We start from the raw sequence: 27,306 nt of genomic DNA on the forward strand, positions 1-27,306 counted from the left end.
CTGACTTGCCTGACCTCAGTCCCATCACCTAGTGCCCTTGTGCATAGTCATGGTTCTATGTTCTTCTACATCATAGCTCAGCAGCCCCATCTCCCCAACCTGCCCCTGGTGGGTTTGACAAGCCCTCCCCTTGCCCACCATAGTTTGGTGGCTATGGAGACCTGCCAGTGCTGTTGGGAAGCTCAGGGTCTCACCACTGTTCAGGGGCCCTTCAACTTATGCTTACTTCTTTAATGTTGCTTGGGCAACACATTCCAGTGTTCTACTCCAACACATTCTTGGTCTTCCTCTATTAAAGTACCATGGGCCATCAGGCTCTTTGGATAGCTTCAAGGTGGGCAGGCTTTGGGGGCCCTCCTGGCTCTGAGGATGACCGTGACACAGGGGGGTCAAGCCTGGGAGTGGTATCTTGACTTTCTTCCCATTTGGGTCCTGGAGTAGGTGGCTCCACCCCCTTTTATGTGATGAGATTATTCCTTGGTGCAAAAGAAAAATCTGCCAGGATGCTGTTGTATGTTGCTTCCAATAAAAGAAATGTCTCCAGGCCACAGCAACAAAACCACTCATGGGCTTTTACCTGGACTGTGGGCAAACATCCGGGGGAGAACAGCTGGTGGGATAGGGGTACATCAGGCCAGGTCTCAGCCCGTGTGTTCCTGGGTACACACCATCAGCCCAAGAATGTGAGTCTATGGGATCCCAACCTTCCAAAAGCTGCAGGTGCAGGGATGCTTAGGTCTGTCCCATAGCCACATGCCTTTCAATATGTGGCTGGCCACCCCCTGCAATGTGTCCAGTGCTGGGAGACAGTTGTGAATGTGGGTCACGCTGGGCCTATCCAGCAGGGCTCATTATGGCTATGAGAGGCAGGTGAGCTTGACCCTCACCTGGTTTCAGGCTTTGCTCTTAAATACTTTACTAGTATTGACTCATTTCCATCTTTCTGCCAGAAAACCAATGAGGAAGCTGGGTGTGATGGCTGTAATCCTATAACCTATAATCCTAGCTACTGGGGGGTGGGGGCAGTGGTGAGGCAGCAGGACTGCAAATTTAAGGCCAGCCAAGGGCAAATTAGTGAAACCCTGTCTCAAAAAATATAAAGGGTTGGGGATGCAGCACAGTGTTACAGTGCCCCTGGGTTCGCTTCTCAGTATTCGAGGAAAAAAAAATCCAAAGAAGAGGCCTATTTGTCATTTTTGCTTCTCTCTTGGGGAAACTGGAGTACTGAGTCCTAGAGCTACAGAGTGCCCCGGGGGCTGGAAATGTAGCTCAATGGTAGAGTCCTTTTCTAACCAGGCCCCGGGTTTCATTCCCAGCATGGGGGACAGGGTAATTTAGCCCAGGCACACCCTGCTTCATTCCATCCAGCTGCCTCTCTGGATGAAGAGGGAAGGGCTCCTTAGAGGGGTGGACAGTGGGTGTGACATTCAGATGATGGGAGCTACCTTTGTGGAAGAGTTTCAGGCAAAGCTAACTGTCCCAGCAAGGCCAGAGACACAGATGTGTGTGTGTTGGTGGAACAAAGACCGCCACTGCAGTCAATGGAAAGAGGTGCAAGCAGGGCTGTGGACCTGCCGTAGGAGTTTAGGTTTTATTTCAGGTGCAAGGGGAAATGCCACTGGGTTTTAAATTTTTTAAATTATGACAAAATGTAAAATGTACTTTTTTTTTCAGTACTGGGGATTAAACCCAGGGGTGCTCTATCACTGCAGGACACCCCTAGCTCACCTTTTTTTGGTAACAGGGATTGAACCCAGGGGTGCTTTACCACTGAGTTACATCCCCAGCCCTTTATTTAAGATGCTGAGGCTGGTGAACTTGTGATCCTCCTGCCTCAGGCTCCAGAGTCACTTGGATTACAGGTGAGCTCCACCACACCTGGCAAGTTTACCATTCTGATCACTCTGAAATGTACAGTTCCGTGGCACTAAGCACATTCATATTGTGTGCAGCCATCACACCTCCATCTTCCCAAAGGGTGACCTCACTTTTGCCCCATCCGAAGCTCTGAGCTGGAGGGCTGTAAACGGAAGGGTGGGTTGCCGCTTAGGTCATCCTGGGGGTGCTGGGGGGCCAGGCCGCCCTGGCCGTGGGTGCCAGCGGTGCTGCCACAGGCTGTATGGTGGGTGTGGATTGGGGGACAGTGAGGCTGGTGTGCCCGCTGAGTCACAGTGGGGGCGGGGGAGCCTGGTGGGTGGCAGAGCTGGTGTTTGTGAGACACCTGGCCTGTCGCTCTGTCTGTTGGCTGTGTGCAGCTTGAAGAGGTGCTTTGGCAAGCATAGTTCTGCGGGCACCACCCGGTGGCCTTCCAGAACACCCTCTAGGGCACGCAGGACTGAGCCACCGCAGGTTCAAGTCCTCATGCTGGAGACCCAGCCAAGCCCTTTTATCTCCAGGCCTCGAGGCTCCCAGGACCGTTGGCATATGGTGGGGTGATGCGCGGGTCTCCCTAGTCAGATACCCCTGCTGGGGCACAGCAGCAGAAGAAAGCGGAGGGCCCAGTCCAGGAGGCCTATTCTGTCCTGGCGGGGGGCTGGAGGTGGGGCGCGGGTGGGCACATGGACTCGCCCGCCTTAGGAGGGCTGCTTCTGGTGGTCTCTGCTGGGGCCAATCACAGTGGCCAACCGAGAGGGACGTGTGCTCTGCTCAGGGCAGACTCTGCTGCACCCCACTCATAGCACTTTGACGATTCCCTGGGCCCTGCCCCAGCCTGTTCTTCCCTGACTATGATTCTGGAGTGCAGGTGGACCAAGGGCACCTTCCCAGTCCCGTGGTCAGCCGCCAGGTGTGCCCCTTCCAACCTGATCCTGCGCCTTTTACCACAGTGTCACAGTTTATTACTAAGTGGTATTGCACTTTTGGTACTGCTTGGCAATTCTCTATTTTTAAAGTGAGCATGTGGAGAGCTTCCCAGATGGGAGTGCATGGATCTATCTCTCTATTGTAAAAGGTGCCTGGGTCCTTTCTGTAAACATGGGTGTTCCGTGACAGTAAGGAGTTCTCACCACACCCTTGCTAAGGATTGCCTGAGGGTGGAAATGGGCGTATCTGGGGATCCAGATACTCCAGGGCATTCCTCTTCCCTCTGTGGCCTTGTCCCCTTGTGATCCCAAGAAGACCAGAGAACGGCCTTCTGCATGAGTTTCCTGTTGCTGCTGTAACAAATCACCTCAAACCTGTTTAAAACAATTGGAACTTATGGTTTTATGGTTCTGGAGGCCCATGTAAGAAATAGGTCTCATGGGCTGAAGTCAAGGCAGGTGCAAATCTGCAGAGGCTCCTGTTCTGCTTTGTTTCCTAGAGGCTGCTGACTCCTTTTCTTTTGCAAAGCCAGCAGTGGCCAGCAAGCCTCCTTTTGTATGTTTAGAGACCCTTGTGATTATACTGGGCTCGCTGGAGAACCCTGGCTAGTCTCCTTTTTTTTTTTTAGTTATACATGGATACAATATCTTTATTTTGTTTATTCATTTTCTTGTGGTGCTGAGGATCGAACCCAGTGCCTCACATGTGGGAGGCAAGCACTCTGCCACTGAGCCACAACCCCAACCCTAGTCTCCCATTTTTAAGGTCAGCAGAATAGCAGCCTTAATCCCCCCTTTTCTGTAGATCATGACATACTCACAGTGGCGGATCAGGTACTGAACATCCTTTGACAGACCATTATTCTGGAGAGAAGGACCCAGGCAGAAGTGTTCCTGCTCAGGTCTAAAAGAGATACTAGTTCCATCTCAGGTTTCAGCATCTAACATCACAAAAAACTAAAAAAGGAGATACCGTATTTCTGTCATCAGTGCATGAAGGTTCCTTTTTCCCTACGTTCTTACCAATGGTGGATGTTTTCAAGTTTTGAGAGTTTAATTGGTTTTTGAATGAGCCCCATTTTATAGTTGGGAAATTTGAGGTTTGAGAGGGCAAGTTAGGAGACTGAGATCTCACAAAACTGCCCCTTTCCTGACTGCCAGTCAAGCTTCTTTGTCACTTCTTTGTCACAGTTAATAGGGGAAGATGTGAATTCACCTAGGTGGTTTGGAAACCACTGAATCCCTTTGTTGTCTCTCATCCATCTATTCATCTGCAGCCATCAACAAATGCATATTGGGAGCCTTGGGCATGGTGAACAGAGACCATGGGCAGAGGCTACTGTTTGAAAAGCCCTTTCCCATCACCTGCCTGTACCTTAACTGGTCTTTTTGCCTCCCTATTTGCCCCCTGTGATCCTTTCCCCAGACCCTGCCAAGCAGGTGCAGGAGAGTCTAAAATATAAATCAACTGGGCTCTGCCTGGTGCAGCTCTTCATTGGCTTGATACTTAAGTGCTTGCAAAATCTGTGGGGTGTGGACCTACCTTCCCCTTTCTGCTGTGTCTGCATGAATGCTAGTAGTTGTCCTACCCTTGGCTATTGGTGGTAGCTGGCTTTGAAGGTGGCCCCCCACATGATGTTCCTCCTGATGATGGATATAGGTTATATAGGTTATAAAAACCACCATGGCTGGGCACAGTGGTGCACAACTGTAATCCTAGCTACTTGGGAAGCTTAGGCAGGGGAATTGCAAGTTCCAGGCTACCCTGGGCAACTTAGTGAGGTTGTAAGCAACTTAGCAAGACTCCAAAAAAGGGGGAGAGTACTCTTGGGTTCAATCCCCAGTACCTCCTCTTCCTGCTAGAACAAAGAAAACAAACTAAAAAACCCTTAGCTTCCAGCTTGGGTCTGATGGTTTTCTCTTGAACCACTTACTCTGGGGAGAGCCAGCTGCCACAGCATGAAGACATTCAGCTCTGTAGAGCAGCTCACATGAAACAGAGACTTCCAGCCCACTGCTGTAGGAATGAGACTTTTTGGAAGTGGGTCCTCCAGGTTTGCTCAAGCCTTCAGATGCCTGAACCAGACCACCCAGCTGCTGGTTCCCTCCCCGGCTTCAGACTCCCAGAAACTATGAGACAATGTACCTCTTGTTTGGGGAAAATTTGTTACACAGTAGTAGGTATCTAATACCCTAGCTGTGAGACATTGGGTTAGGTTCCTAATTTCTGAACCCCGTTTCTCCCCTTGTGCTGCAAACGTTATGGGAATAAGTATGGAGGAATACATGATGCAGCACAGGCCAAGTGCAGCCAGCACTCGGCACATCGGGCATCCTCGCTGCCCCCTCATGGTTGGTTCCCAACATCCATGACCTCACAATGTCAAACCAAGCCCCTGGATGCTTGGCTCAAGACACCCTTCAGCTATGGACAGAGGCATTGGGCAGGAAAGGGACAGATAAGAGCTGGAGAACAGTCTGTCTCCTTCCTCCAGCTGAGGTGCCCATGAACTGTGCTGGACCAGGTGAGACTATCTCCCCCAGTGTTTATTGTCCCCAAGATGGGTGGCCAGACCTGACACAGGTGCCCTGCCTCTCTAGAGGTGAGAATAGAAGCCTGCCTGGCTGGGCTTGGCCTAGGCCTTGCCTGCTCTCTGCTGTCAAGGTCCTGGCAGGAGTGAGGACTGCTTTTCCTCAGCCTCCTGCTGCCCTCCCTGCCTGCTCAGCTGCTTTCTTCAGGGCAGCAGCCTCCTCCTCTCCCCTCACTCCTTCCCCAAGGCTGCCTGGCTGCATCACGCCCACAGCACAGGTGGGCTCCACCTTTCACCAGTCATTTTTACTCAAGTACCCCACCCACTTCTTCCTTCCCAGTTTCTCTGTGAACTACTTAAGAACCACAGGGCTGTGTGTTGGTACAATGGACTTGAACAGGAAAAATGTTAAGAGAACCCAGTCTGCACCCCAGTGGAAATCAGCGTTGCCTATATTTCCTTCCAGGCTTTTTTCTTTGCATTTACTTTACTAATTGGGAGCTGGGGGTATAACTCAGAGGTAGACTGCTTGCCTAGCATGTGTGAAGTCCTGGGTTTGATCCTTAGTAGTACAAAAACAAAATAAAAATCCTTTTACATACATGCTTAGATTTATAAGGGTTATTTGAAAACATTCATTGGATTGTGTATGTGTGTGAGTGGTACCAGTTATTGAACCCAGGGGTGCTTTACCACTGAGCTATGTCCCAGTCTTTTTTTATTTTTTGAGACAAGGTCTCACTAAATTGCTGAGGCTGGCCTCAAACTTGAGACCCTCTTTCCTCAGTCTCTGGGATTACAGTTATGTGTCACTGTATCTGGCCATGTGTGATTTTTTGTTGTTGTTGTTTGTTTGTTTTGTACTGGGGATTGAACCCAGGGGCGCTCTACCACTGATCTCTGGCCCAATCCTTTTCAACTTTTTTTAAGACAAGTTCTTGCTAAATTGCTGAGGCTGGCCTTAATCTTGAGACCCTCCCAAGTCATTGGGATTATAGGCATGCACCTCCATGCCCAGATGTCTGTCCGCTTTTCTAGAAATATCTTTATACTTTTTATGATTCATCATTTGTGGTCATTATTTCTTGCCTTTCTGTTGAAATGGTAAGGATTCAGTTTTTATACCTGCCATGTCTTCTGCCTCCTGTCCAGGTAGAATATGATGAATCATATTCTACCGAATCAGTGTAATAACTGACCATGACTGTAAATATCAGTCACAGTAGAGAGGATTGAGAGGAGGTATGGGCTGTGATTGTGATTCCTTTTTGGTAGAGCTATTCTGGATTTTTTTTTTCTCATTTCCCTGTGAGTCCCTCAATTTAACTCAAATTTTCCCCCTGATACTAGGGATTGAACCCAGGTGTGCTCTACCACTTAGCTATATCCCCAGCCCTTTTTTTTTTGTGGGGGGGGTACCAGTAATTGAACTTAGAGGCACTCGACCACTGAGCCATGTCCCCAGTCTTATGTATTTTATTTAGAGACAGGGTCTCACTGAGTTGCTAGCACATTGCTTTTGCTGAGGCTGGCTTTGAACTCGAGATCCTTCTGCCTAGGCCTCCCAAGCTGCTAGTGGTTGCACCATCTTGCCTGGCTTATTTTTTATTTTGAGATAGGGTCTCACTACATTTCTGAAGCTGGCCTTGAACTTGTGATCCTCCTGCCTTAAGCTCCTTAGTCACTGGGTTCTAGGTGTGGCCATCATGCCCAACCTGAATTCAAGTTTATTTGTGGCAAGAATCTATAATTTCCTCTAGAATTCTACTCCACTTCAGTCTGGGTGTTCCTTGCTGACAGCTCTTATCCTGGCATTTTCCCACCCTATTCACTTAAATTCTACCTTTTAATAGGGGCGGCATGTCTAGAATCTCTTAGGGGTTAATGTACAGGCTTTGGCCACATGGATATGGCTGAGTCAGGGGAACTATAAGTTCAAGGCCGGGGTTGGGTTTGATCCTCAATACCACATAAAATAAACAAAATAAAGGTATTGTGTTCATCTACAACTAAAAAAAAAAAAAGTTCAAGGCCAGACTGGGCAACTTAGACCCTGTCTCAAGATAAAAAATTTAAAAAAGCTAGGGCTATAACCTCTGTGGTAGAGTGTCCCCAGGGTTCAATCTCCATTGTCCCCCTCCCCGCCAAAAATTACCAAAACTGTGACCTAGTTACCTGATTTTCTTTTTTTGGGGAGTGGGGTGGGGTGGGTATTGAACCCAGGGGCTTCACCACCAAGCTACACCCCCAGCCCTCTTTATTTTTTGAGACAGGGTTTCACTAAGTTGCTTAGGACCTTGCTAAGTTGTTGAGATTGGCCTTGAACTTGTGATCCTCCTGCCTTAGCTTCCTGAGTCATAAGAATTACAGGTGTGTGCCACTATGCTGGGTTCAGGAAAAGTTTTTATTGCTTTGTGAGGACCAAAATAAATAGAATGGCTGTTGACTAAGAGCAGAGTTGGTCAGGTCTGGTTTTGAGACCTGTGCTCGGTGACCTTGAACTCTATTCTACAGCACAGTAGACAAGCCACAGAAGCCTGTCTCCTCAAATGAAAAGTGGGAACCATCATAGCAGCTGATGCTCATGGGCTGTTGTGTGGAACAAGCAGACACTGCTTGTGGTGACTTGAGGGGGTGCTGGGGTTGGTGTCTCCAGTGGTTATCTATGTTTTGAGATATAAGAGCTTGTGTCCACCTTGAGCTTCTCTCTGTGCACTCAGGGTGAGAGTATAAACTAGACTACCTTTTCTGAAGTGGGGCAGGTAGTTTAGCAGTATGAATTATATTTTGGTCCAGTAATTCCATAGGCTAAGAATTTATCCTAAAGAGATAAGGAAGGGTGTGTTGGATTTCAGTGTAGTCCTTGTTCATGAGGGAAAAATAAAACAAAAAACCTGGGAATCATTTTCATGTCTATTAGGAAATCGATACCTGAATGTATAAATATACATTTCATCTTTAAATGTTGTGTTCCTCCAGTGGCCTCCTCTGGACTTATACAACTGAGGAAAAGAGGTCAGGAGAGCCATACAGGATACAGATGATACATTGTTAAGTGAAAGAAACAAGTATCAAAACGGCAAGAATAGCATGGGGTTAGGGGTTATAGTTGCCAGTTTTTTTTTTTTTTTGTTGTTGTTGTTTTGTTTTTTGTTTGAAGTGGGTTACTGGGGATTGAATTTAAGGCCTGGAGCATGTTAGGCAAGTGTTCTACCACTGAGCTATATACCCAGCTCTTTTTAATTTTTTAAAAATTTTATTGAGACTGTGTCTGTCAAGTTGCCCAGGATGTCCTTGAACTTGTGATTCCCCTGTGTCAGCCACCTCCTTAACCTCAGTAGCTGGGACTTCAGGCATATACCACCATACCTGTTTTTTTTTTTTTTTTAATGATGTTTTTTAAAGGTCTATAAATGTACAGAGGGCAAGGACAGTCAGAGCTGACAGGGGTTGATATACAGGCTTTGGCCACATGGATATTTGGATCCTGACACTGCATGACCCTGAGCAAGTTGCAGAACTGCCTCCCAGTGCCTCAGTTTCCTCATCTGAAAAGTGGAGCAACAATATCAGGGATGCTGTATTAGGGTTTTCAGACAAAGTTACACTATGTTGCCCAGGCTGGACTTGAAATTCTGGGCTCAAGAGATCCTCTTCCGGGGCTGGGGATGTGGCTCAAGTGGTAGCGTGCTTACCTAGCATGTTTGAGGCACTGGGTTCGATTCTCAGCACCACATAAAAATAAAATATAGATATTGTGTCCACCTAAAAAACTAATAAAATAAATATTTTTTTTAAAAAAGAGAGATCCTCTTGCTTCAGCCTCCTGAGTAGCTGAGACTGTCAGCATATGCTTTTGTGCCCCCTCCCCCTTTTTGTTACAAGGGATTGCCCTGGGGAGGAGTGCTTAACCACTGAGCCATATCTCCAGCCCTATTATCATTATTATTTTTATTTTATTTAGTTGTAGATGGACACTATACCTTTGTTTTATTTATTTATTTTTATGTGGTACTGAGGATCAAACCCAGTGCCTCACATGTGCTAGGCAAGTGCATTACCACTGAGCAACAAACTCAGCCCCTATTACTTTATTTTGAGACAGTGTCTAGCTAAGTTGCTTAGGGCTTCAGTAAGTTGGCTTTGAACTTGCAATCCTCCTGCTGTTAGGATTACAGGATTGCACTACCATGCTGGGTTTTGTACCTGGTTTTGAATTTTAATTTTTTAAATAAAGATTGCTGTTGGAAAATTTGAAAACAGATTGTTTAAAACTGCAGAGGCTGTGGTGTGGCTCCATGGTATTGTGTGTGTTTAGCATATATGAGGCCCTGGGTTCTATCCCCAGTACCAAAAAAATATAAAATAAAAAAAATACCTTCAGGTAATAAGGGTGATCCTAGTTTTAAGACATTATCGCATCACAAAAATGAGAATGTACTGAATATTGCTGAATTGTGCACTTAAAAAATGATTAAAGGTGCCAGGCGTGGTAGCCCATGTTTCTAAGCCCAGCGATGCAGGAGGATGGAAAGTTTGAGGGAGGTTGGCTTCAGCAAATTAGTGAGGTTCTAAGCAACTTAGTGAGATTCTGTCTCAAAATAAAAGTTAAATAAAGGGCTGGGGATGTGGTTCAGTGCTAAACTGCCTCTAGGATCAATACCCAGTATCAAGTTAAAGCCAGGGGGTGTAGCTCAATAGTAGAGCACTTGCCTAGCATATGCGGGGCCCTAAGAAAATAGGTTAAAATGGTAAATTTTATGTGTATTTCACTGCAATATAAAAAACCCACTACCACCACCACCATCATCATCAAAACAATTACCACCACCAAAAAGAAAAAGGAACCACAAGAACATTAGGCAAAGACACAGTTCCGAGGGTGTTGCGGGACTGTTAGTGCGCCGGTTAAATGCTTCGATGGCTCCTTTCCTCCGTTGTCGTTCGTGAGCTGTAAACTCTCATAGGTTGCCTCCTGGCATTCACGCACGGCCGGCCTCGAGTCTGAGCCGCGGGTTCTAGCACAGCCTGGCAGCTTGCTACGGGCGTGACCTTGACGGGACCGGGTTCGGAGCCTCAGTTTCCCGGACCCGGAGCGGCAATGACAGCTCGGCCGACCCCGCCCAGCGCTCCGGGATTGGCTCGCGCAGGATTCCCTCCGGAGGCGGGACCAGGCCCCAACCCGGAAATGCGGCCCGGGACGCGGGCGGGGCCCCCGTGGGACGCGGCGAGCGACGGCGGACGCGTCCAATGGGTGCGGGCGGTGGCGGCGGTGCGGCGGAAGTCCCGCTCGGCGTCGCGCGGGGGCGGGGTGGCGCCGGGAGCGGCGGGCGGCGGGGCGGGCGCAGGATGAGGGCGGCCATTGCTGGGGCTCCGTCGCGGGGAGGAGGACGCTGAGCAGGCGCCGAGCCGCGCAGCACTGCGGGGGAGGCGCCCGCGCCGACGCGGGGCCCATGGCCAGGACCACCAGCCAGCTGGTGAGCGCGCTGCGGGGGACGGGATGCGCCGGCCCGTTATCCGCGAACTCTGCTGCCTCCGGGTCTGACGAGGCGGCCCGGTTCCGCGGCCGGCCGGCGCCTCACCTGCGGCCAGGCGGCGGGCCGGGCCGCGGACTCCGGCCGGGCGCCTCTCGGCTGCCGCGGAGAGCGCGGGCCTCGGCTGCAGCAGGCGCCGGGCGGCCAGGGGCGCTGACAGGCGCGGAGGGCGGGGGAGGCCGGGAGGTGTCACCCGACCGGGCGGGGTGGAAGTGCCTGGAAAGTTTGTTTTCGCCTCCTCGCAGTCTGAAGCCGAGCCTCTGGGCTTACCTTGCGGTCCTGTCCGCGGAGGAGCGGTTCTGGGCCTTCACCTGGGACGGGGTTCCAGGAAGCAGAGGGTGCGGGATCGTGCCCTAAACGCCTGATGCTCGCGGTTGGATTCCCAAATCCTGATTGGGATGGTCTGGGACGCTCTGCTCTCAGCCGTGGCATTTGGGTGCTCATTCTGCTCATGGCTTTGCTCACTAAGGTGGGATGCCCCGGGAGGCCGGGCTCAGAGGCACCGCCAAGGGGGAGTGTGAGCTTGACAGGGAGGAGGGATTTTAGGGGGAAAAATACAACCACTTGTTGGGTGAAATGTGGAGAAATGTTTCTGTGTTTTTACTATGTTGCTAAAAGTATCCTTAGTGTTTTTGTATTTTCCCCTCTGTTCAGTCTTGGAGTGTTGAGACTGTGATTAATTATGTATACCTTGTATGCTATGTGAAGTGGGTCATGGGAGAATGTCAGAGAGCTAGCAAAACTTGGTTCAAAGGCAAATTTTTGGCTCAGTGGTAGAGCGCTTTCTAGCCTGCTCACGAGGTCCTGGGTTCGATTCCCAGTTTGACAGAATAAAAGGAAAAAAAAAATCCCTTAATAGAATGAAGACCTAAGAAGTTTACTTGGCCTCTTATCTTCCAGAATGAAGCTTTGTAATAATGGATCTTAATGTTTTGGGAGGATCATGAGCCCTTTTGACAATTTCAGGGAAGGTATGGGGTCTCTGAGACAGAGAGCTCTCGCTGCGCTGAATTGGGAAAACTTCAGGTTACAATCTTCTCTTGTAGAGACGAATGATGACGAATCCAAAGTCTAGAAAAGGGGGACCTGTCTGGTGGAGGAAAATGATGAAAGGAAAAAAGAATGTCTTTGACTTTGCAACACATGTTATACCCTGAGGTGCCTGGGCTAGGGGGCAAAAAACATTTAGGCTGCTGGCATGCCTCAGTGGAGGCTCTGGCGACATTCATCCTGGACATTTATAAAGCAAACTTTCACTCAGTGATGCTGTGTGAAAGGTGTGTATTTGATGATGTCTGTGGGAAAAAGAAAAGAGTATATTTTCTCATGGCCTTGACACTTCCACGTGATGGAATTGGAGTTCACCATTTGCTTTTCTTCAGGCAGCTTTTTTAGTGCAAAACACTGGAAACCCAGGGAGCAGAAAAAAATTACAGAATAGCGGATAGACTTCTGTAATAAGGAATTGAGAGAATCTAGGCTTTGCACCTTTGTCAGCTAGAGTCCCCCACATGCATGTGTGTGAGAATATGCCAAATTTCCTTTAAGTAATGGCAGAAATGGCCCCGATATTGCATTTATATCCAAGGACAGTTAGAGGTGAATAGTTGGAGTGAGTTTTGCATCTCTATGTTAGGGTGGCAGGGCAGGTTCTGTATGAGAAGACCCAGGTCCAACCTAACTTTCCCAACAGAGGGAGAAACAGTATGAGCTGTAAAGATGGAAAATGGCTTACCCGAGTCTGGCACTATTGTGGGTCAAAGGATGTAAGTCTTTATTGAGCCCTTACTTGAAGGCAGACACTTTACTATGTACTTCATTCATATCATGTTGTGAGGTAGATATTGTTCCCATTTTAAGTACGGTGGAACTGAGGTGAGAGAGGTTAAGTACTTGCCTCATAAATAGTCAAGTGCAATTTGGCAGAGACTCCACTGTCACCTTGCCCCACATGAGGAGCCCCTAAGTGAGGGTCTGCCAGGCACCTCAACCCAGCACCTGGTTGTAAGGAAGTCCATGGTGCTGCTGCCCAGGGTGTCTTCCCTGAGGGTTAAACCTGAGTGTCTTGCTGTGCTGTGGCAGGAGGAATGTCTTCATATGGAGGAGAACACACACATTTCTTTGGGCAGATGGCTGTACTCTGTGACCCCTGGGGCCTGTTTCAGCTGTGTGCTGTCAGAAAGCAGCTGTTTGGAAGGAAGCTGTGCTTCATCCTCATTGAGGGGTGAGGCTCTGCTGGGGTGAGGCTTAGAACCCTCCTGTTGGAAAAAAGAAACGTGCAACAGTGTTGTTAAAGGGAGAGTTGGGGTTTGGGCAGAGCAACTTCCTGCATGCTCTGGGTGCTCTGTCTTTTGCAAGGGTGTTGCATCTGTGGGCGAAGGTGGTGGGAAAGGCAGAGAGCATTGAAAGAAGTGGCTTCTGATTGTCACACTCCTTTGTGGGTGGGTAGCTTCTCCTCACATGGCCCATCTGGTGTGGAGCATGATGTATTTCTGTCTCCAGTGACTCCCCAATAGCAGTTACCAAGTTGGTAATGTGGGGTCCCCATTACTAATAAGGGGTGGAAGTAATTACTTGGTCTGCTCTCTGATGTGCCAGTTTAAGATAAAGATCATAGCAGCCTCCTGCAGAGATGGGGCCTGAAAGAAGCTTCAGGCTTCTAGTCAGGTCTTGGCCTTTGGGCTGCCTGCAGCATGGTTTTAGGGAGGAGGAACAGGTGACTTCTAGACACGTGTCAGCCTTTTCAGTGTATCCTTGTCCTTTGGTTCAGGGTTGGGGTGCTCCTGGACAGCTGACTGACTCCAGTGATGAGCTGGAAAGTGCTGCAGAAAGGAAGGGCAAGAGTGACCAGCCTTGTCTGTGATGATATGTTTGGAGGAGAGTGGTCCTGTTATGTACTTCCCCCCTTCTGTGGAATGCCCTTGGGCAGAATCCTATATGGTTTTTAGTTCTGTGAGGAGAGCAAGTTGCTTCTAAGGAGCACTGGGTGCAGCAGGTGTGAGGCCAAGGCCACGTGGGCATGCTCCAGACCCACCCGTTGATGACAGGTGGTTATGGGGTATTTAGTGCAGTTGTTTTGAGGCAGGTTCAAAGGACAGTGCATGGGGAGGAAGTGCTGGTGTGGAAAGTAAGTTTGGAGGTCTTCTCCAAGTAAGTTGAGGTCTTCTCACTTGTGCATTCTTCTGTGACCGGATCACACCCTTCACATGTTCAGTGTGATGGCAGGCTCTTTTACTTGAATATTGCCAACAGGTTCAGTATTCAGTCTCTAGTTAGATCACAGGTAGAGTGCATTTTCTCAGGGTCATGAGGAATGTGTTCTTTTTGAGAGGAGAGAGGCCTGTTTGGGTCGTTGATGGCTGTGGGTTCTATTTCTCTACCTGACCTTGATTGCATTTATATAGTTGTTCAAAATCTTGTTTTCAATGTTTTAGTCCGAAAATTTTCCTGGCGTTTAAACTGAAAGTTTATTCCAAGAGATTTCCAAGCGTTGAATGTGCTAAGAGAGATATTCAGTTCCTTATAAAGGAACTTCAAATCTTTATCAGAGCACCTATTCAGGGTTATGTTTCAATAGTGGGATTACTTGGGGACTGACAAAAGCTGGTTGCTGGTGCTGCAGATTCTGTGTATGGAGAACATGGGCAAGCCTCTCAGCCCACAACTGAGAATGAGTGTGTGGTTTCCACCTGGAGATTTGCCAAGGGGCCTGATGAAGGTGGGTGTGTGGTTCTGGATGGCCTGCTGACTTCATTTCACAGACCAGATTGGTGCCCTCTGGGCTGGGGGACGTACCTAGTCTGTTTCAAGTCAGCTTGCTGCCTGCAGGAAATCGAAGTATGTGAAGAGTGGTTTGAAGGTCTCTCTAAGTTGCCTAAGCTGGCCTCAAGGATCTTGGTTCTGGAGGAGCAGGTCTTTTGCACGGACTTGGGGGCGACCTGTGGTAGGTCTGCCCACTCAGAGAAGGCTGGTGTCTCAGTGGGGCTTTGTTCAGAATTCATTCAGTTAAAGGTGTAATTTTTAAAAAATAATTTAAATAAATTTTTTAGTTGTAGTTGGACACAATACCTTTATTTTATTGTGGTGGTGAGGATTGAACCCAGTATCTCGCATGGGGGGGCTAGGCGAGTGCTCTACTGTTGAACCACAACCTCAGCCTCAAGGTGTAATTTTTATATAGTGAATTTGTTGTGAAAATCCTGTTCTTTGGCTCATTCTTCTATTTGGGAACTGACTTTACTTCAGTAGGAAGGAGTTGTGGCTCCAAGTGACAGTTTCTTGTTAGAGAAAGCTAGTAAGATTTTCAGACTTGAAACTACCTGACATTCTCACCAAGTGCTTGACCTACAGTGGAAATTTTGTGGGGAAAGGGGATTGTGCTGTCTCTTCAATTCTCCTTTCTTATTTTCAGGAGGCTGGGCTTGGGAGGAGAGGGCCTTCATCGCCATTGGACGTTCAGGACCTTGTTCTGGAGCCCAAGTCTTAGGTGTGGTGCCCTTCACTGAGTCAAAAGGGGTCTTTAGTGCTGCAGGCTTGGTTTTAGTGCAGCCAGGGCTGCTGTTCCTCCAGGGAAGGCATGATACATGTAGCCTTTTCCCCCCACGTTCTGGCATTTCCCTTTCCTTCTTATTTCCCCTTTTCCTGATGAGGGAACACTCCAAGGACTTGCTGGTTGGGTCCCCAGGTGCCAGCACTCCTTACCCCACTCCTGCCTCATCCCCTCCTCTCCTGACCTGTCACCTTCCTCCTAGAAAGGGCCCTGCTTCAGAAGCCTAGTTGTGGTCCTTTTTCCAGCCTGCATGCCCAGGATAACGTCCAGGACGTTTGTAGCTGCCTCATTCTTGGTGGCTTTTGTCTTCTCCAGGCTCTTCCTCTTTGCCTAAAGAAATTCCCCTCTGTGGAACCTCCCCATCTCATGGTTATAAGCTTTGTCTGAGCAGTCTGCTTTGTGGTGGCCACCCCTTCTTCAGGCCTTGGGTCTGTACTAGATTCTGTTTTGAGTTTCATATCTGCTCTTCTAAAACAGGCTTTCGACTTGTTGTGGCCTTGGCTTTTGGAGCCTGGCCTCTTTGCTCCTTTGCTGGCATTCTTCTCATGAATATACCTGTGCATCCTGTGGTGTACAGTTTGTCTCACTGTTTTTGCTTTTGGTTGTTTTTTCTTGCAGTACTGGGGATTGAACCCAGGGTGCTCAACCATTGAGCCATATCCCCAACACACACTTCCTGCACTATATTCATTTGGAGATAGGGTCTCTCTAAGTTGCCTAGGCTGGCCTCAAACTTCAAAACCTCCTGAGTCACTGAGATTACAGGCAAGTGTCACCACCCTTGGTGTAAAGAATAAATGTTAATACATAAGCCAAAGTCTATAATTTATTCAAAACCCTCTAGTTTTTAACATAATGTCCTTTTACTGTTCCAGGAGTTCATCCAGAACACACTACTTTTAGTCCTTATGCCTTCTTAGGCCCTTCTTGCTGTGACAGTTTTTCAGACATTCATTTATTTTTTGATGACCTTGAGTGTGTGTGTGTGTGTGTGTGTGTGTGTGTGTGTTTTGAATCCAGGGGCATTGTTCCACTTGAGTTTCATCCCTAGTCCTTTTTCAAATTTTTAAAAATTTGAGACAGGGTTTTATAAGTTGCTTAGGTTGGCCTTGAACTTTGAATCCTCCTGTCTCAACCTCTTGGGTCACTAAGGTTACAAGCTTGTGCCACCATATCTGGCATAATTGATAGTTTTGCAGATACTGATCAGCTACTGTAGAATGCTCCCCTATTGGGATTTGACAGTGTTTTTCTCATAAGTTGGGGTGTGGGTTTTTGAGAGGAGGGGCAAAACATTAAGAGTCATTTTCTTTTACTTTTTTGGAGGGTACTGGGGATTGAACTCAGGGGTACTTGACCACTGAGCCATATCCCCAGCCCTATTTTGTATTTTTTACTTAGAGACAGGGTCTCATTGGGTTGCTTAGCACATTGCTTTTACTGAGGCTGGCTTTGAACTCAACATCCTCCTGACTCAGCCTCCTGAGTTGCTGGGATTACAGGCCTGCATCACTGCCCCTGGCTATACTTTTTAATTTGAGACAGGGTTTTGCTGAATTACCCAGGTTGGCCTTGAACTTATGATCCTTCTGCCTCAGTCTTCTGAGTTGCTGGGGATACAGGCATGTGTCATCACACCCAGCTGAGATAACTAGGTATTTTTTTTTGCACAACTGAGTGATAGAATATTGAAATTCAAAATTAAAAGTAACCTAAATCTCAATTTCAGGATGATACCTTCCAACTGTCTTTGCAGTAAGAGGGGTTTAGTTCTTGGCTCTCTGACTGAGGATGGATCTCTTGTGTGGGGAAGGTTGGCAATGGGCCAGTTGTACCCAGCTTGTTCCCTATGAGCCTGTCTAGTGTGGCTGTTCTAACATTAGGCTGTGTGCCCTTTGTGAGCAGTGCTTCCAGTATGACTTTTGGGATTGAGAGGGATGTATTTCCTGCCCTGAACGTCAGCACACAGGCAAGTGACGCTTGCCTGAGGAGTGTCTACACAAGTCTTTGTAGCTTCTTTTGCAAAAGTGAAGAATGACTTGGTAGCCTGGGCCTGTAATTTGAAAGCTGCAGCTTGGGGGAACTGAGGCTGATAACTCAATCCTGAGTCTACACTAGATGACTAGCACCTCTCCATCATCTGTATTTTTAAATTTCTATTCATCAAGACCTACCTGAACATGAAATGTTACCTTTCAAAGCCTTTGACCACCAAATGCTGGATTAAAATTTTGTATTGAACACTCAATGTTGTGAGCTTGGACAGATGTGGTGGCAGATGAGGCCTGTGTGGACCATTGTCTTCACATGGTCATACCCTAAGTTCCAAACCTGTAGAAGAGCCTTGTCCCTCCTGGTGCAGTGGAACATGGTCTGTAATCCCATTGACTCAGGAGTCTGAGGCAGGAGGAACTCAAGTTCAAGGCCAGTTTTAAAAATTTAGCTAGACCCTGTCTCAAAAAAATAAAAAGGGCTAGGGATGTAGCTCAGTGGTAAAGCACCCCTGGGTTTGAACCCAAGTACTCCCCCCCCCCCAAAAAAAAAAAAGAAAGAAAGAAAGAAAAAAGGCTTGTCTCAGAGGTACCATTCTAAGGCAGCTACCCACCCACAGGAGGACTGTTTTCCCTGAAGATCCTGAGGATGGGAAACCTGGAAGTCCTTCTTATCTGAAGCTGTTTTTCTTTTTTGGTAGAAGGGTTACTTCTGGTGGTCTCTGCTACTTTGGGCAATGTCTGAGAGGGCTGTCACCGGGCCTTGACTTTGCTCTAATTTCTAAGATGGTCTGTGGTGACAAGGGGCATGTGCTTCATGGGTAGGTGCAGACACCTTCAGAGTCACAGCTATTCCCCCCAAGATGGTTGTGCAGTTTGTGATCCTGGGTGGTGGGGGTATCCTAGCACTCAGCACCCTAAGTAGTCCTACTTGTTTCAGGGTTTCTGGGTATGTGCCCATGCTGATGTTCAGTGAGCGGGTACTTAGTGACAGACACTCCACCATCATAAGTGGGGACAGGCAGCTGGGCACAGTGGTGCACGCCTATAATCCCAGCAGTTTGGGAGGCTGAGGTAAGAGGTTTGCAGATTCAAAGCCAGCCTCAGCAATTTAGCGAGACTATAAGAAGCAACCTAATGAGACCCTGTCTCAAAATAAATAAGTAAATAAGGGGCTGCAGGTGTGACTCAGTGGTTAAGCACCCCTGGATTCAGTCCCTGGTACCAAAAAAAAAAAAAAAAAAGATGGGGACAGGCTACATTGGACATCAGAGCCAGCATGTGTTGATACTACTAGCTGACACAACTAGTGTCCCATGGACCTTCTCTGGCAAATGATGAGGTTTGTCCAAAGACAAACCAGTCTTTGGGAGGATTGTCTGAGCACTGGCTTTGCTCAGCATTTCTTAGGAAGGCTTGCTTTGCAGAACCACAGCAGCCAGATCCTGGGGAAGCTGGTACCTTAAAACTAATAAAGTATGATAAATGCTCATTCCTAGGCAGCTGCTGGTGCTGACTTCCTTCTTTGAGGTGAGCACTTACTCGTCCTGCATCTGGTGCCAATGGGCTATGACTAATTTTGGACCCAGGCTGAGAGGAGATGCTGTTCCCTCTGTTGCACCATCTCCAAAGTGCACAGCATTTACTGAGCACTTTTTCCATTGTCAACTCATTTTTTTCTTCTTGCTGTTTGGTATTTTTCTTTCATGAGGTTGTGGGTTTTTTTTTTCTTTCTTTTGTACCGGGGATTGAATTTAGGGGCACTCAACCACTTAGCCACATCCCTAGCCCTATTTTGTATTTTATTTAGAGACACAGGGTCTCATTGAGTTGCTTAGTGCCTCGCTGTTGCTGAGGCTGGCTTTGAACTTGCGATCCTCCAGCCTTAACCTCCTGAGCTGCTGGGATTATAGGTATGTGCCACTGCACCTGGCTTTCATGAGTTTTTCATTGGTCAAAATTATAGTCTTCTACTGATTGTATATACATGCTGGTTATTATCAGATATACAATTTTAAAGTATGCATCTAAATGTAGATTTTGTGAATGCATTTTATTCTCATTCCAAAAAAACAAAATATGATGTAAATGGTGCTGTTTTTGGTTTTAAGCATTAGCAGACTCTCCTGTGCAGATGCTGCTGGCACTGAACACTGTGTATCTGGGGCAGAAGGTTGAGGAAGACTGGTGGGTAGTTTAGGAGAAGCAGTTATGTACAGAATGTGCTCAGTGTTCCAGGCCTGAAGAAATAGTTTTTTGGGGAGCTGGGGGGTGGTACCAGGGATTGCACTCAGGGCACTGAACCATGGAGCCACACTCCCAACCCTTTTTATTGTTTATTTTGAGACAGGGTCTTGCTAAATTGCTCAGGGCCTCACTAAATTGTTGAGACTAGCCTTGAACTTGGAATCCTCTTTCACGAGCCTCCTAGGTCACTGGGATTACAGGCATGTGCCACCATGCCAGGCTAACCTGAAGAAATTCTTGGGTAAAAAAGTCGGTGTCTACTCAGGAGGATGCAGCAGAAGGATCACAGGTTTGATATCATCCTGTGCAACCTAATGAGACTCTGTCTTTAAAAAAAAAAAAAATGGGGAATATAGCTCAGTGGTAAAGCCCCCCTGGGCTCAATACCCAGTACTGCAAAAAGCAAAGCCTATGCCTTGCAGCTTGGGGGATAGCCTGCATGGCATTTCTGTCCCTCTGTGAGCCTTGCCAACCAGAAGGGAAGCAGTCAAGAACCTGGTCATTCCAGGTGGTTTCCAAGGAGCAGGGGTGGTGTCCTGCCAGGAGAGGTGGCCGGTCTTCATGTGTCTTCTCCAAAGGCATGTACAGGAAGGACCTGGGCCCTACGGTAAACCCAGTAGGTAGACAGGGAGGCCAGGAAGGAGGGAGGGCAAGGTCTAGTTGCCTGAGCAGGGAAATAGCCAAGAGTGGAGGAAATTCCCAGTAGAAAATGCTATTTTGCACGTCCTAGGATGACCAGGCAGACTCTACTTGCCTGCTACATCTGATTTTTGCATGGAGATTGGGTTTGTTTCCAAACTCTGGGACCTTTGGACAATACAAGCAAAGAAGTTGCTGGTATTAAGAAATTTTATATTAGATTTTTTTCCTTTTGAGCATTTTCTTTTCCTTTAAAAGCCCTATATTCTTCAAATTGTTGTTGAACATTGATGCTGAGTCAAGTTTTTAATGATCTGGGATTTTTTCAGATCCTGTAAGTTTGTGTGAAGCTATCAAGATAGCTTCCAAATGAAGTGTTTTATTTATTTATTTATTTATTTATTTGGTACCAGGGATTGAATCCAGGGATGCTTAACCATTGAGCCACATCCCCAGCCCTTTTAATATTTTATTTTGAGAAGGGTATCACTAAGTTAATTAGGGTCTTGCTAAATTGCTGAGGCTGGCTTTGAACTTTCCATCCTCCTACCTCAGCCTCCTAAGTCAGTAGGATTACAGGTGGGTGCTACCATGCCCAGCCAAACGAAATCAGTTTTATTTATTTTTTATTATTTTTTAAATATTTTATTTACATTTTAGTTTTTGGCAGACACAACATCTTTGTTTGTATGTGGTGCTGAGGATCGAACCCGGGCCGCACCCATGCCAGGGGAGCGCGCCACCACTTGAGCCACATCCCCAGCCCCACGAAATCAGTTTTAAAATAAACTTTATTTTGGAATACTTAAGAGTTCCCGTAATAACCCTACCCAGATTCTCCTAGAGTTAACACCTTACAAAACCATAGCACATCTGTCAATAGTAAGATGTTAACACAGGACTGCACTATTTTTTTTTTTTCTTTTTGAACTAGGGATTGAACTCAGGAGTACCACTAAACCACATCCATATCCACAGCCATTTTCATTTTTTATTTTTTTTTTAAATATTTATTTATTTAGTTAGTTTTCGGCAGACACAACATCTTTGTTTGTATGTGGTGCTGAGGATCGAACCCGGGCCGCACACATGCCAGGCGAGCTTGCTACCACTTGAGCCACATCCCCAGCCCTCATTTTTTATTTTGAGAGGGGTCTTGCTGAATTGCTGAGACTGGTTCTGAATTTGTGTTTACCCTACCTCAGGCTCCTGAGCCACTGGGATTACGTGTGTGCATCACTATGCCTGAAGACCGCACTTTTTAAAAAAAATTTTTTTGGGTGGGGGTAGTGGGGATTGAATTCAGGGGCACTTGACCACTGAGCCACATCTCCTATCCTATTTTGTATTTTATTCAGAGACAGGTCTCACTGAGTTGCTTAGCACCTCACTGTTGCTGAGGCGGGCATCAAACTTGCAATCCTCTTGCCTCAGCCTTCCAAGCCTCTGGGATTACAGGTGTGGACCACTGCACCTGGTTAAATTTTTTTTTTTTTTAGTTGTAGATGGATACAATACCTTTATTTTTTATTTTATTTTATTCTTTTAAAGAGAGAGCGAGAGAATTTTTAATATTTATTTTTTTTTAGTTTTTGGCGGACACAACATCTTTGTGTGTGGTGCTGAGGATCGAACCCGGGCCGCACGCATGTCAGGCAAGCGCGCTACTGCTTGAGCCACATCCCCAGCCCCAATACCTTTATTTTATTTATTTACTTTTATGTGGTGCTGAGGATCCAGCCCACTGCCTCGCGTACCACTGAGTTACAACCCCAGACCCTGGACCACACTATTGAATGAACTACAGACCTATTTGGGATTTTAGCAGTAATCCTCCACTGCCCCACCTCAATGTCCTTTTTCTATTCTAGATCTTGCCCAGCGTGTCCCATTCTATTTATTGTCACATCTCTTCCTTATTTTTTATGGCTTTGACATTTTTTCCCCATATTTCTATACTGGAGATTGAGCCCAGGTCCTTGCACATGTTGGGCAAGTGCTTTACCACTGAACGCATCCTAGCTCTTTAAAATGTTTATCTGGAGACAAGGGTGCCTGAACTTGAGATCTTTCTGCCTCAGCCTCCTAAGCTGGGGTCATGGACATGTGCCACAGTGCCTGGCACGATTGTCAGCTTTGATGCCTTTTCGAGCATTTTTTTCTTTCAGGTGAAGCTGCAGTATTGTTTATTGTCCATCGACCTTTGCCTTGAATCACAAATGAACCCTAGCACTCCTACTTTGTTTGAAGCTTTTAAATTGAACCAAGAGCAGATATTCTTTTAGCACAGATCTTGGAAGAATGTATTTGGGAAAGCCAGGGCTTTGATTTATTTCTCATCCGTCTGCCGAATTCCTCCATTTTTCTCTCCACACTGTGATAGCACAGTCAGGACATAGATTGGCAGGAAGACAGACCAGGGCACCAATAAGACAGGAAAGTACTTTAAGGAAAGTGGTGGCATTGTCCTGGTAGTGATAATTGAGGCATGTAGGAGCAGTGGCTAGGCCCATCAAAGTCTGTGGTTAGGTGCTCATAGTTAGCTTTTAGACAGTGGAATCCCAGACTGACCCATTGCCCTCCCTCCTTCCCTTGTTTCTGGTAGCTAAACTCTAGATGAATGTTGTGCTTGACTAAATAGATCTTCCTGTGCATGTTGAGGATGTTGTGAGATGTTCCTGTGTACTTGGTTGTGAATAGTGTGACACAGTTACTGTGTCTAACTTGGTAATTATTGACCCCAGAAGAAACTCTTTGTTTAGAATTTGCAGGTAAGGCAGTCAAGAGGGAGACCATGTATTTCTGGTGCCTTTTCCGTGCTTGTGAATCTGCTGGAGGGAGTTCCTGTCTTGGCTGGTTTAGGTTTTTTTCCTATTTCAGTAAGGGAATAGCTTCTCAGGATTAAAAACCAAGGTCTGACCCCATGAATCCAGCATTTTCTTTTAGGATCACCTGACTAGAACATCCATCCTTATTACTGTGGTGCCGCCCCCGTCCAGTGCGGGTGGCTGAACTAAGGTCACCGTGTGAATTCGGGGTGATGCAAAATAAAACACAGACACGAAATACCTTTACACAAGCTTCAGGATGGCTTTCCCTGCCTCCTGGCCTCAAGCTCCCCCAAAAGGGAATGCAAGAGAAAGTCATGAGAGGCTGATGAGAGAGAGGGAGGGAGGGGTTGTCAAGCATGTTCAGAAGTGAGCTTTTATTTGGGGGGACGCTGTTCTTAGAAACTTCTATCTAAAAAAGACAGGAAGGGTAGGATTACATGGGAACAGGTGAGTGTAACTCAATGCCAGCAGGTACACCTACACCTGAAGCCACGCCCTGCTATCTGAGTTGGGACAATGCCCAAATCATTATGAAATGGAAATGTAGTAATTGGTCAGAGCCCCCTGCGACAGGACTTGAAAGTGTGTTCATTCAGAACAGTTTCTCACACTATGGTTATGCATTTACACATGGGATACACTGGGTAAACAAAATCCTAGTCATCTTCAGGACTCTGGGACTTTCCAACAGGCCCCTTCACTGCTCCTGGGGAGATTCTATTCACATGGACAAAGCTATGGACTGTAGGAACAGAGTTGAAGGACAATGGAGAAAGGAGAGGGCAGAACTGGTAAGCCAATGTAAGCAAGGGGAAGGTGACCAGAGCAGCCACATCAATGGCAGGGGTGAAGGCACTGAGGTCTTCAACCCAGCAGAACACAGACTGTCCTTGAAAGGGTAGGCCAGCTAGGGGACTGGGAGGGATTGGTAGGGCTAGAACCCCAGAGAGGGAAATTCTCTATGAACCACAGATGCCCTTGTGCTTGCCTGTGTGTGCTAGATTTCATCTCACTGTTGACTTGTGAGTCTTGGAGGCTGAGGAGGTTCCTTTAAGGAGCTAGGTCAGAAACTCAAAGAGTGTGGATTAGGTGCCTGGTAGGGCTCTGGTCAGGAGTGGAAATCTGGGCTGGGGTTGTAGCTCAGTGGTAGATCACATACTTGGTTTGATTCTCAGGACCACATAAAAAATAAAAAAATAAAGGTATTGTGTCCATCTACAACTAAAAATTAAAAAGAAACAGGGGGAAGGGGGATCCTTATTAGGTTCTTGCTGGCTCTGAGCTATCATTCTTATTTGCAGACTAGATTATAAGGAAAAACATTTACTGAATGAATTTAATTCCGAAGGAAAGATTCGTATTTAAGTGGTGTGTAAGTAATGTGACTTCCGATTAGAAACTTAATTTTTCTTTGTTGTCAACTTTAGCATGTTAAATTATTGATTGTAGCAAAATGAAAGACAAGAGCCTATTGATATTCTTTTCTAAGAACCAATTTCATTGACTAAATTTTTTATTTTTTATTTTTATTTTTTATACTGGTGACTCAATCCAGGAGTGCTTTTCCACCTAGCTGCATACCCAGCCCTTTTAATTTTTTTATTTTGCAATGGAGTCTCATTAAGTTGCTCATTGTGTCCTCCTGCCTCAGCATCCTGAGTTGCTGGGATTATAGGCATGTATCATTGCACCCTTCTGAGTAAACACGGCTTCTCCTAGCTCCCGCCTCCAGCCACCTAAAGTGGTGGCAAGGTTTACAGAAGAGACTAGCGAGAGAGGGAGAGCATGCCAGAGAGTGAGCTTTTATTGGGAAACAAAAAATTCAAGGGAAAATCCCATCCAATAAAGGTTAAGGGGGGGGCAGCATCCCAAGGTCAGGGCCGGCAATTGGGTCTTCAGGTCAGTGGTCAGGCACACCTCTGCACGGACAAGCCCTCAGACCTGGGAAGGGGTGTGAGATGGCTTTAACACCGCTGTGTCTAAGCGCCTCTCACCCAGCCAGGGAGGCAACTCAAATCACATGCAAGGATGGCCTCTCACACATCCCTATACTTGGGATTGAACCCAGAGCACTTGACCACTGAGCTATATCCTAAACTCTTTTTATTTTTTATTTTGAGACAGGGTCTCGCTAGGTTGCTAAGGTTGTTCTTGAACTTGTGATCCTCCTGCGTCACTATAGTTATCGGTATGTACCACCATGCCCATGCCCAGCTCTGGTCTTTTTTTTTCCTTTTTTTTTTTGAGAGACAGAGAGAGAATTTTCTTTTAATATTTATTTTTTGGTTTTCGGCAGACACAACACCTTTGTATGTGGTGCTGAGGATCGAACCTGGGCCACACGCATGCCAGGCAAGCGTGCTACCGCTTAAGCCACATCCCCAGCCCTCTGGTCTGTTTTTAATCAAATTGGGATCCTTGCTCCATGTCAGACGTTGTTTTGTCTCCTGTTTCCACGTAACATTTTGCATGTGAGTTTCTTTAAAACTCCTTTTGCAGCAGGTGCATAATACTTTTCTATGAGTGAACCATTGTCCTGGCTTTGGACAATTGCACAGGTTGTTTCCTTGGTTCTGGGATTGAGCCCAGGGCCTTGTGCATGATAATTCCACACTCTACCATTGAACTACCCCCGCCCAGGATTATTTTCTAAATGCATTTTTTTTTTTACACTAGGTCTTGCTGTGTTGCTCAGGGTGGTCTCAAACTCCTGTGTTCAAGTTATCTTCCTGCCTTGGTAGTTGGGATTATAGATATGCACCATTTCATTCAGCTTAACGGCAGTATATATGTTTATATGTTATATGTGTGTATAAACGTGTATATACATATAACATGTTTATGCACAGAAAATTTATAGTGTAGGTGAACATATACATGCAATTCTTTGGAAGGCATAGTACTGGAGATTGAACCTAGGACTTTGGGTATGCTAGGCAAATGCTCTCACATGAGCTATATGCTGTCACCTTAATTTTATTTTGAAATGGCCTCACCAAATTGCCCAGGCTTACCTCGAATTTGCGATCTTCTGCCTCAGCCTCCCCAATAACTCAGATTATAGACATGTGCCACTGTGCCCCACTTTAATGGGGATACACACATACTCATATATTTTTTTGCTGTGCTGGGGATTGAACCCAGAGCCTCATGCATGCCAGGCAAGTGCTCTTACTACTGAACCACATCTCCAGTCCTGGAGATTTTATTTGTTGTGGTACTGAGGATTTAACCCAGGAGTGCTCTACCACCATGATACACTCTCTAGCTCTTTTTAAATTTTTATTTTGAAATTGGGTCTCACCAAGTTGTCCTTAAACTTGTGATTCTCCTGCCTCACATTCTCAAGTTGCTGGGATTACAGGTGTGTGTGTAGATGTGTGTAGGTGTGTGTATGTATATAGATATATTTTTTAAACAGGTGGCTATTTTAATAATGTAAATCTTGATCTGAATTTCTGACTGTATTGGCTAGATTCCAGGTAGGGAAGTTGATGAGGTCAGAAGGGTGGAATCTAAGGTTTAACAGGTGTTCAGCCTGCCTCTTGATTCCCTGATTAGCACAGGGTCAGCGTCAGTTGGACTGACCTTCCATTAACTGGGAGGGTTCAGAGCATGGACTATAGTTGAATTCTGTTTCAGAATTGAATATGGCTTTACTGTGGCATGAATATGGCATGACTTGTGACAAGGACCTGCCCTTTGCCTCTTTATCGCTTTCTGTGAAAAGGATGAGAGTTGTATCTACCCACCAAGGTGGTTTTGAGAACTGTAATAATATGTGTAAAATGCTCAGAAGATTGTATTATGAATGGCAAATAATGTTCTCGTCAGAAGGTGAGAAAAATGGCATTTTGTTAATTTTATTTTAAGCAATAGTAAAGTTGTACTTACAAAAGTATATATTCTATATATGCAGAGTTTTAAGAATAAAAATGAATGAACTCATATGTATCTACCACCCTGCTTAAAAAATAGGATTTTACCAGTTTCTGAGAAGCCCTGAGTGGCCCTCCAGATGGGAATCCTATCCCCAGTCCAAAGGCTGCTCCTATCCTGATTTTCATGTTGATGAAACTAATAGTATTTGGGGAGAGGGTGTGGGTATTGAACTCAGGGGCACTTTATCATTAAACTATATCCCTAGCCGTTTTTATTTTTCAATTTGGGACAGGTGCTGAGG

The 27,306-nt window shown here is 46.5% G+C and overlaps 1 protein-coding gene across 2 annotated transcripts in view; it reads left to right on the plus strand.

Moving 5' to 3' along the window:
* Positions 1–10,674: 10,674 nt before the first annotated feature.
* The window catches only part of Pdpk1 (3-phosphoinositide dependent protein kinase 1), a 70,596-nt gene continuing 53,964 nt past the window's right edge, over positions 10,675–27,306 (plus strand). The window contains exon 1 of one of the 2 annotated variants that reach the window (XM_046443132.2): positions 10,675–10,809. In XM_046443132.2, coding sequence (XP_046299088.1) covers positions 10,786–10,809 — 24 coding nt within the window. In that variant the 5' untranslated portion in view covers positions 10,675–10,785. Of the gene's footprint in view, positions 10,810–11,122; positions 11,336–27,306 lie in introns of those variants that run through there. The other variant, XM_058579166.1, reaches the window with a different exon arrangement.

The sequence above is a fragment of the Marmota monax genome, unplaced genomic scaffold (assembly GCF_021218885.2).
Source record: "Marmota monax isolate L192 unplaced genomic scaffold, Marmota_monax_Labrador192_F-V1.1 WCK01_AAM20220418_F8-fsc00035, whole genome shotgun sequence".
Lineage (NCBI taxonomy): Eukaryota > Metazoa > Chordata > Mammalia > Rodentia > Sciuridae > Marmota > Marmota monax.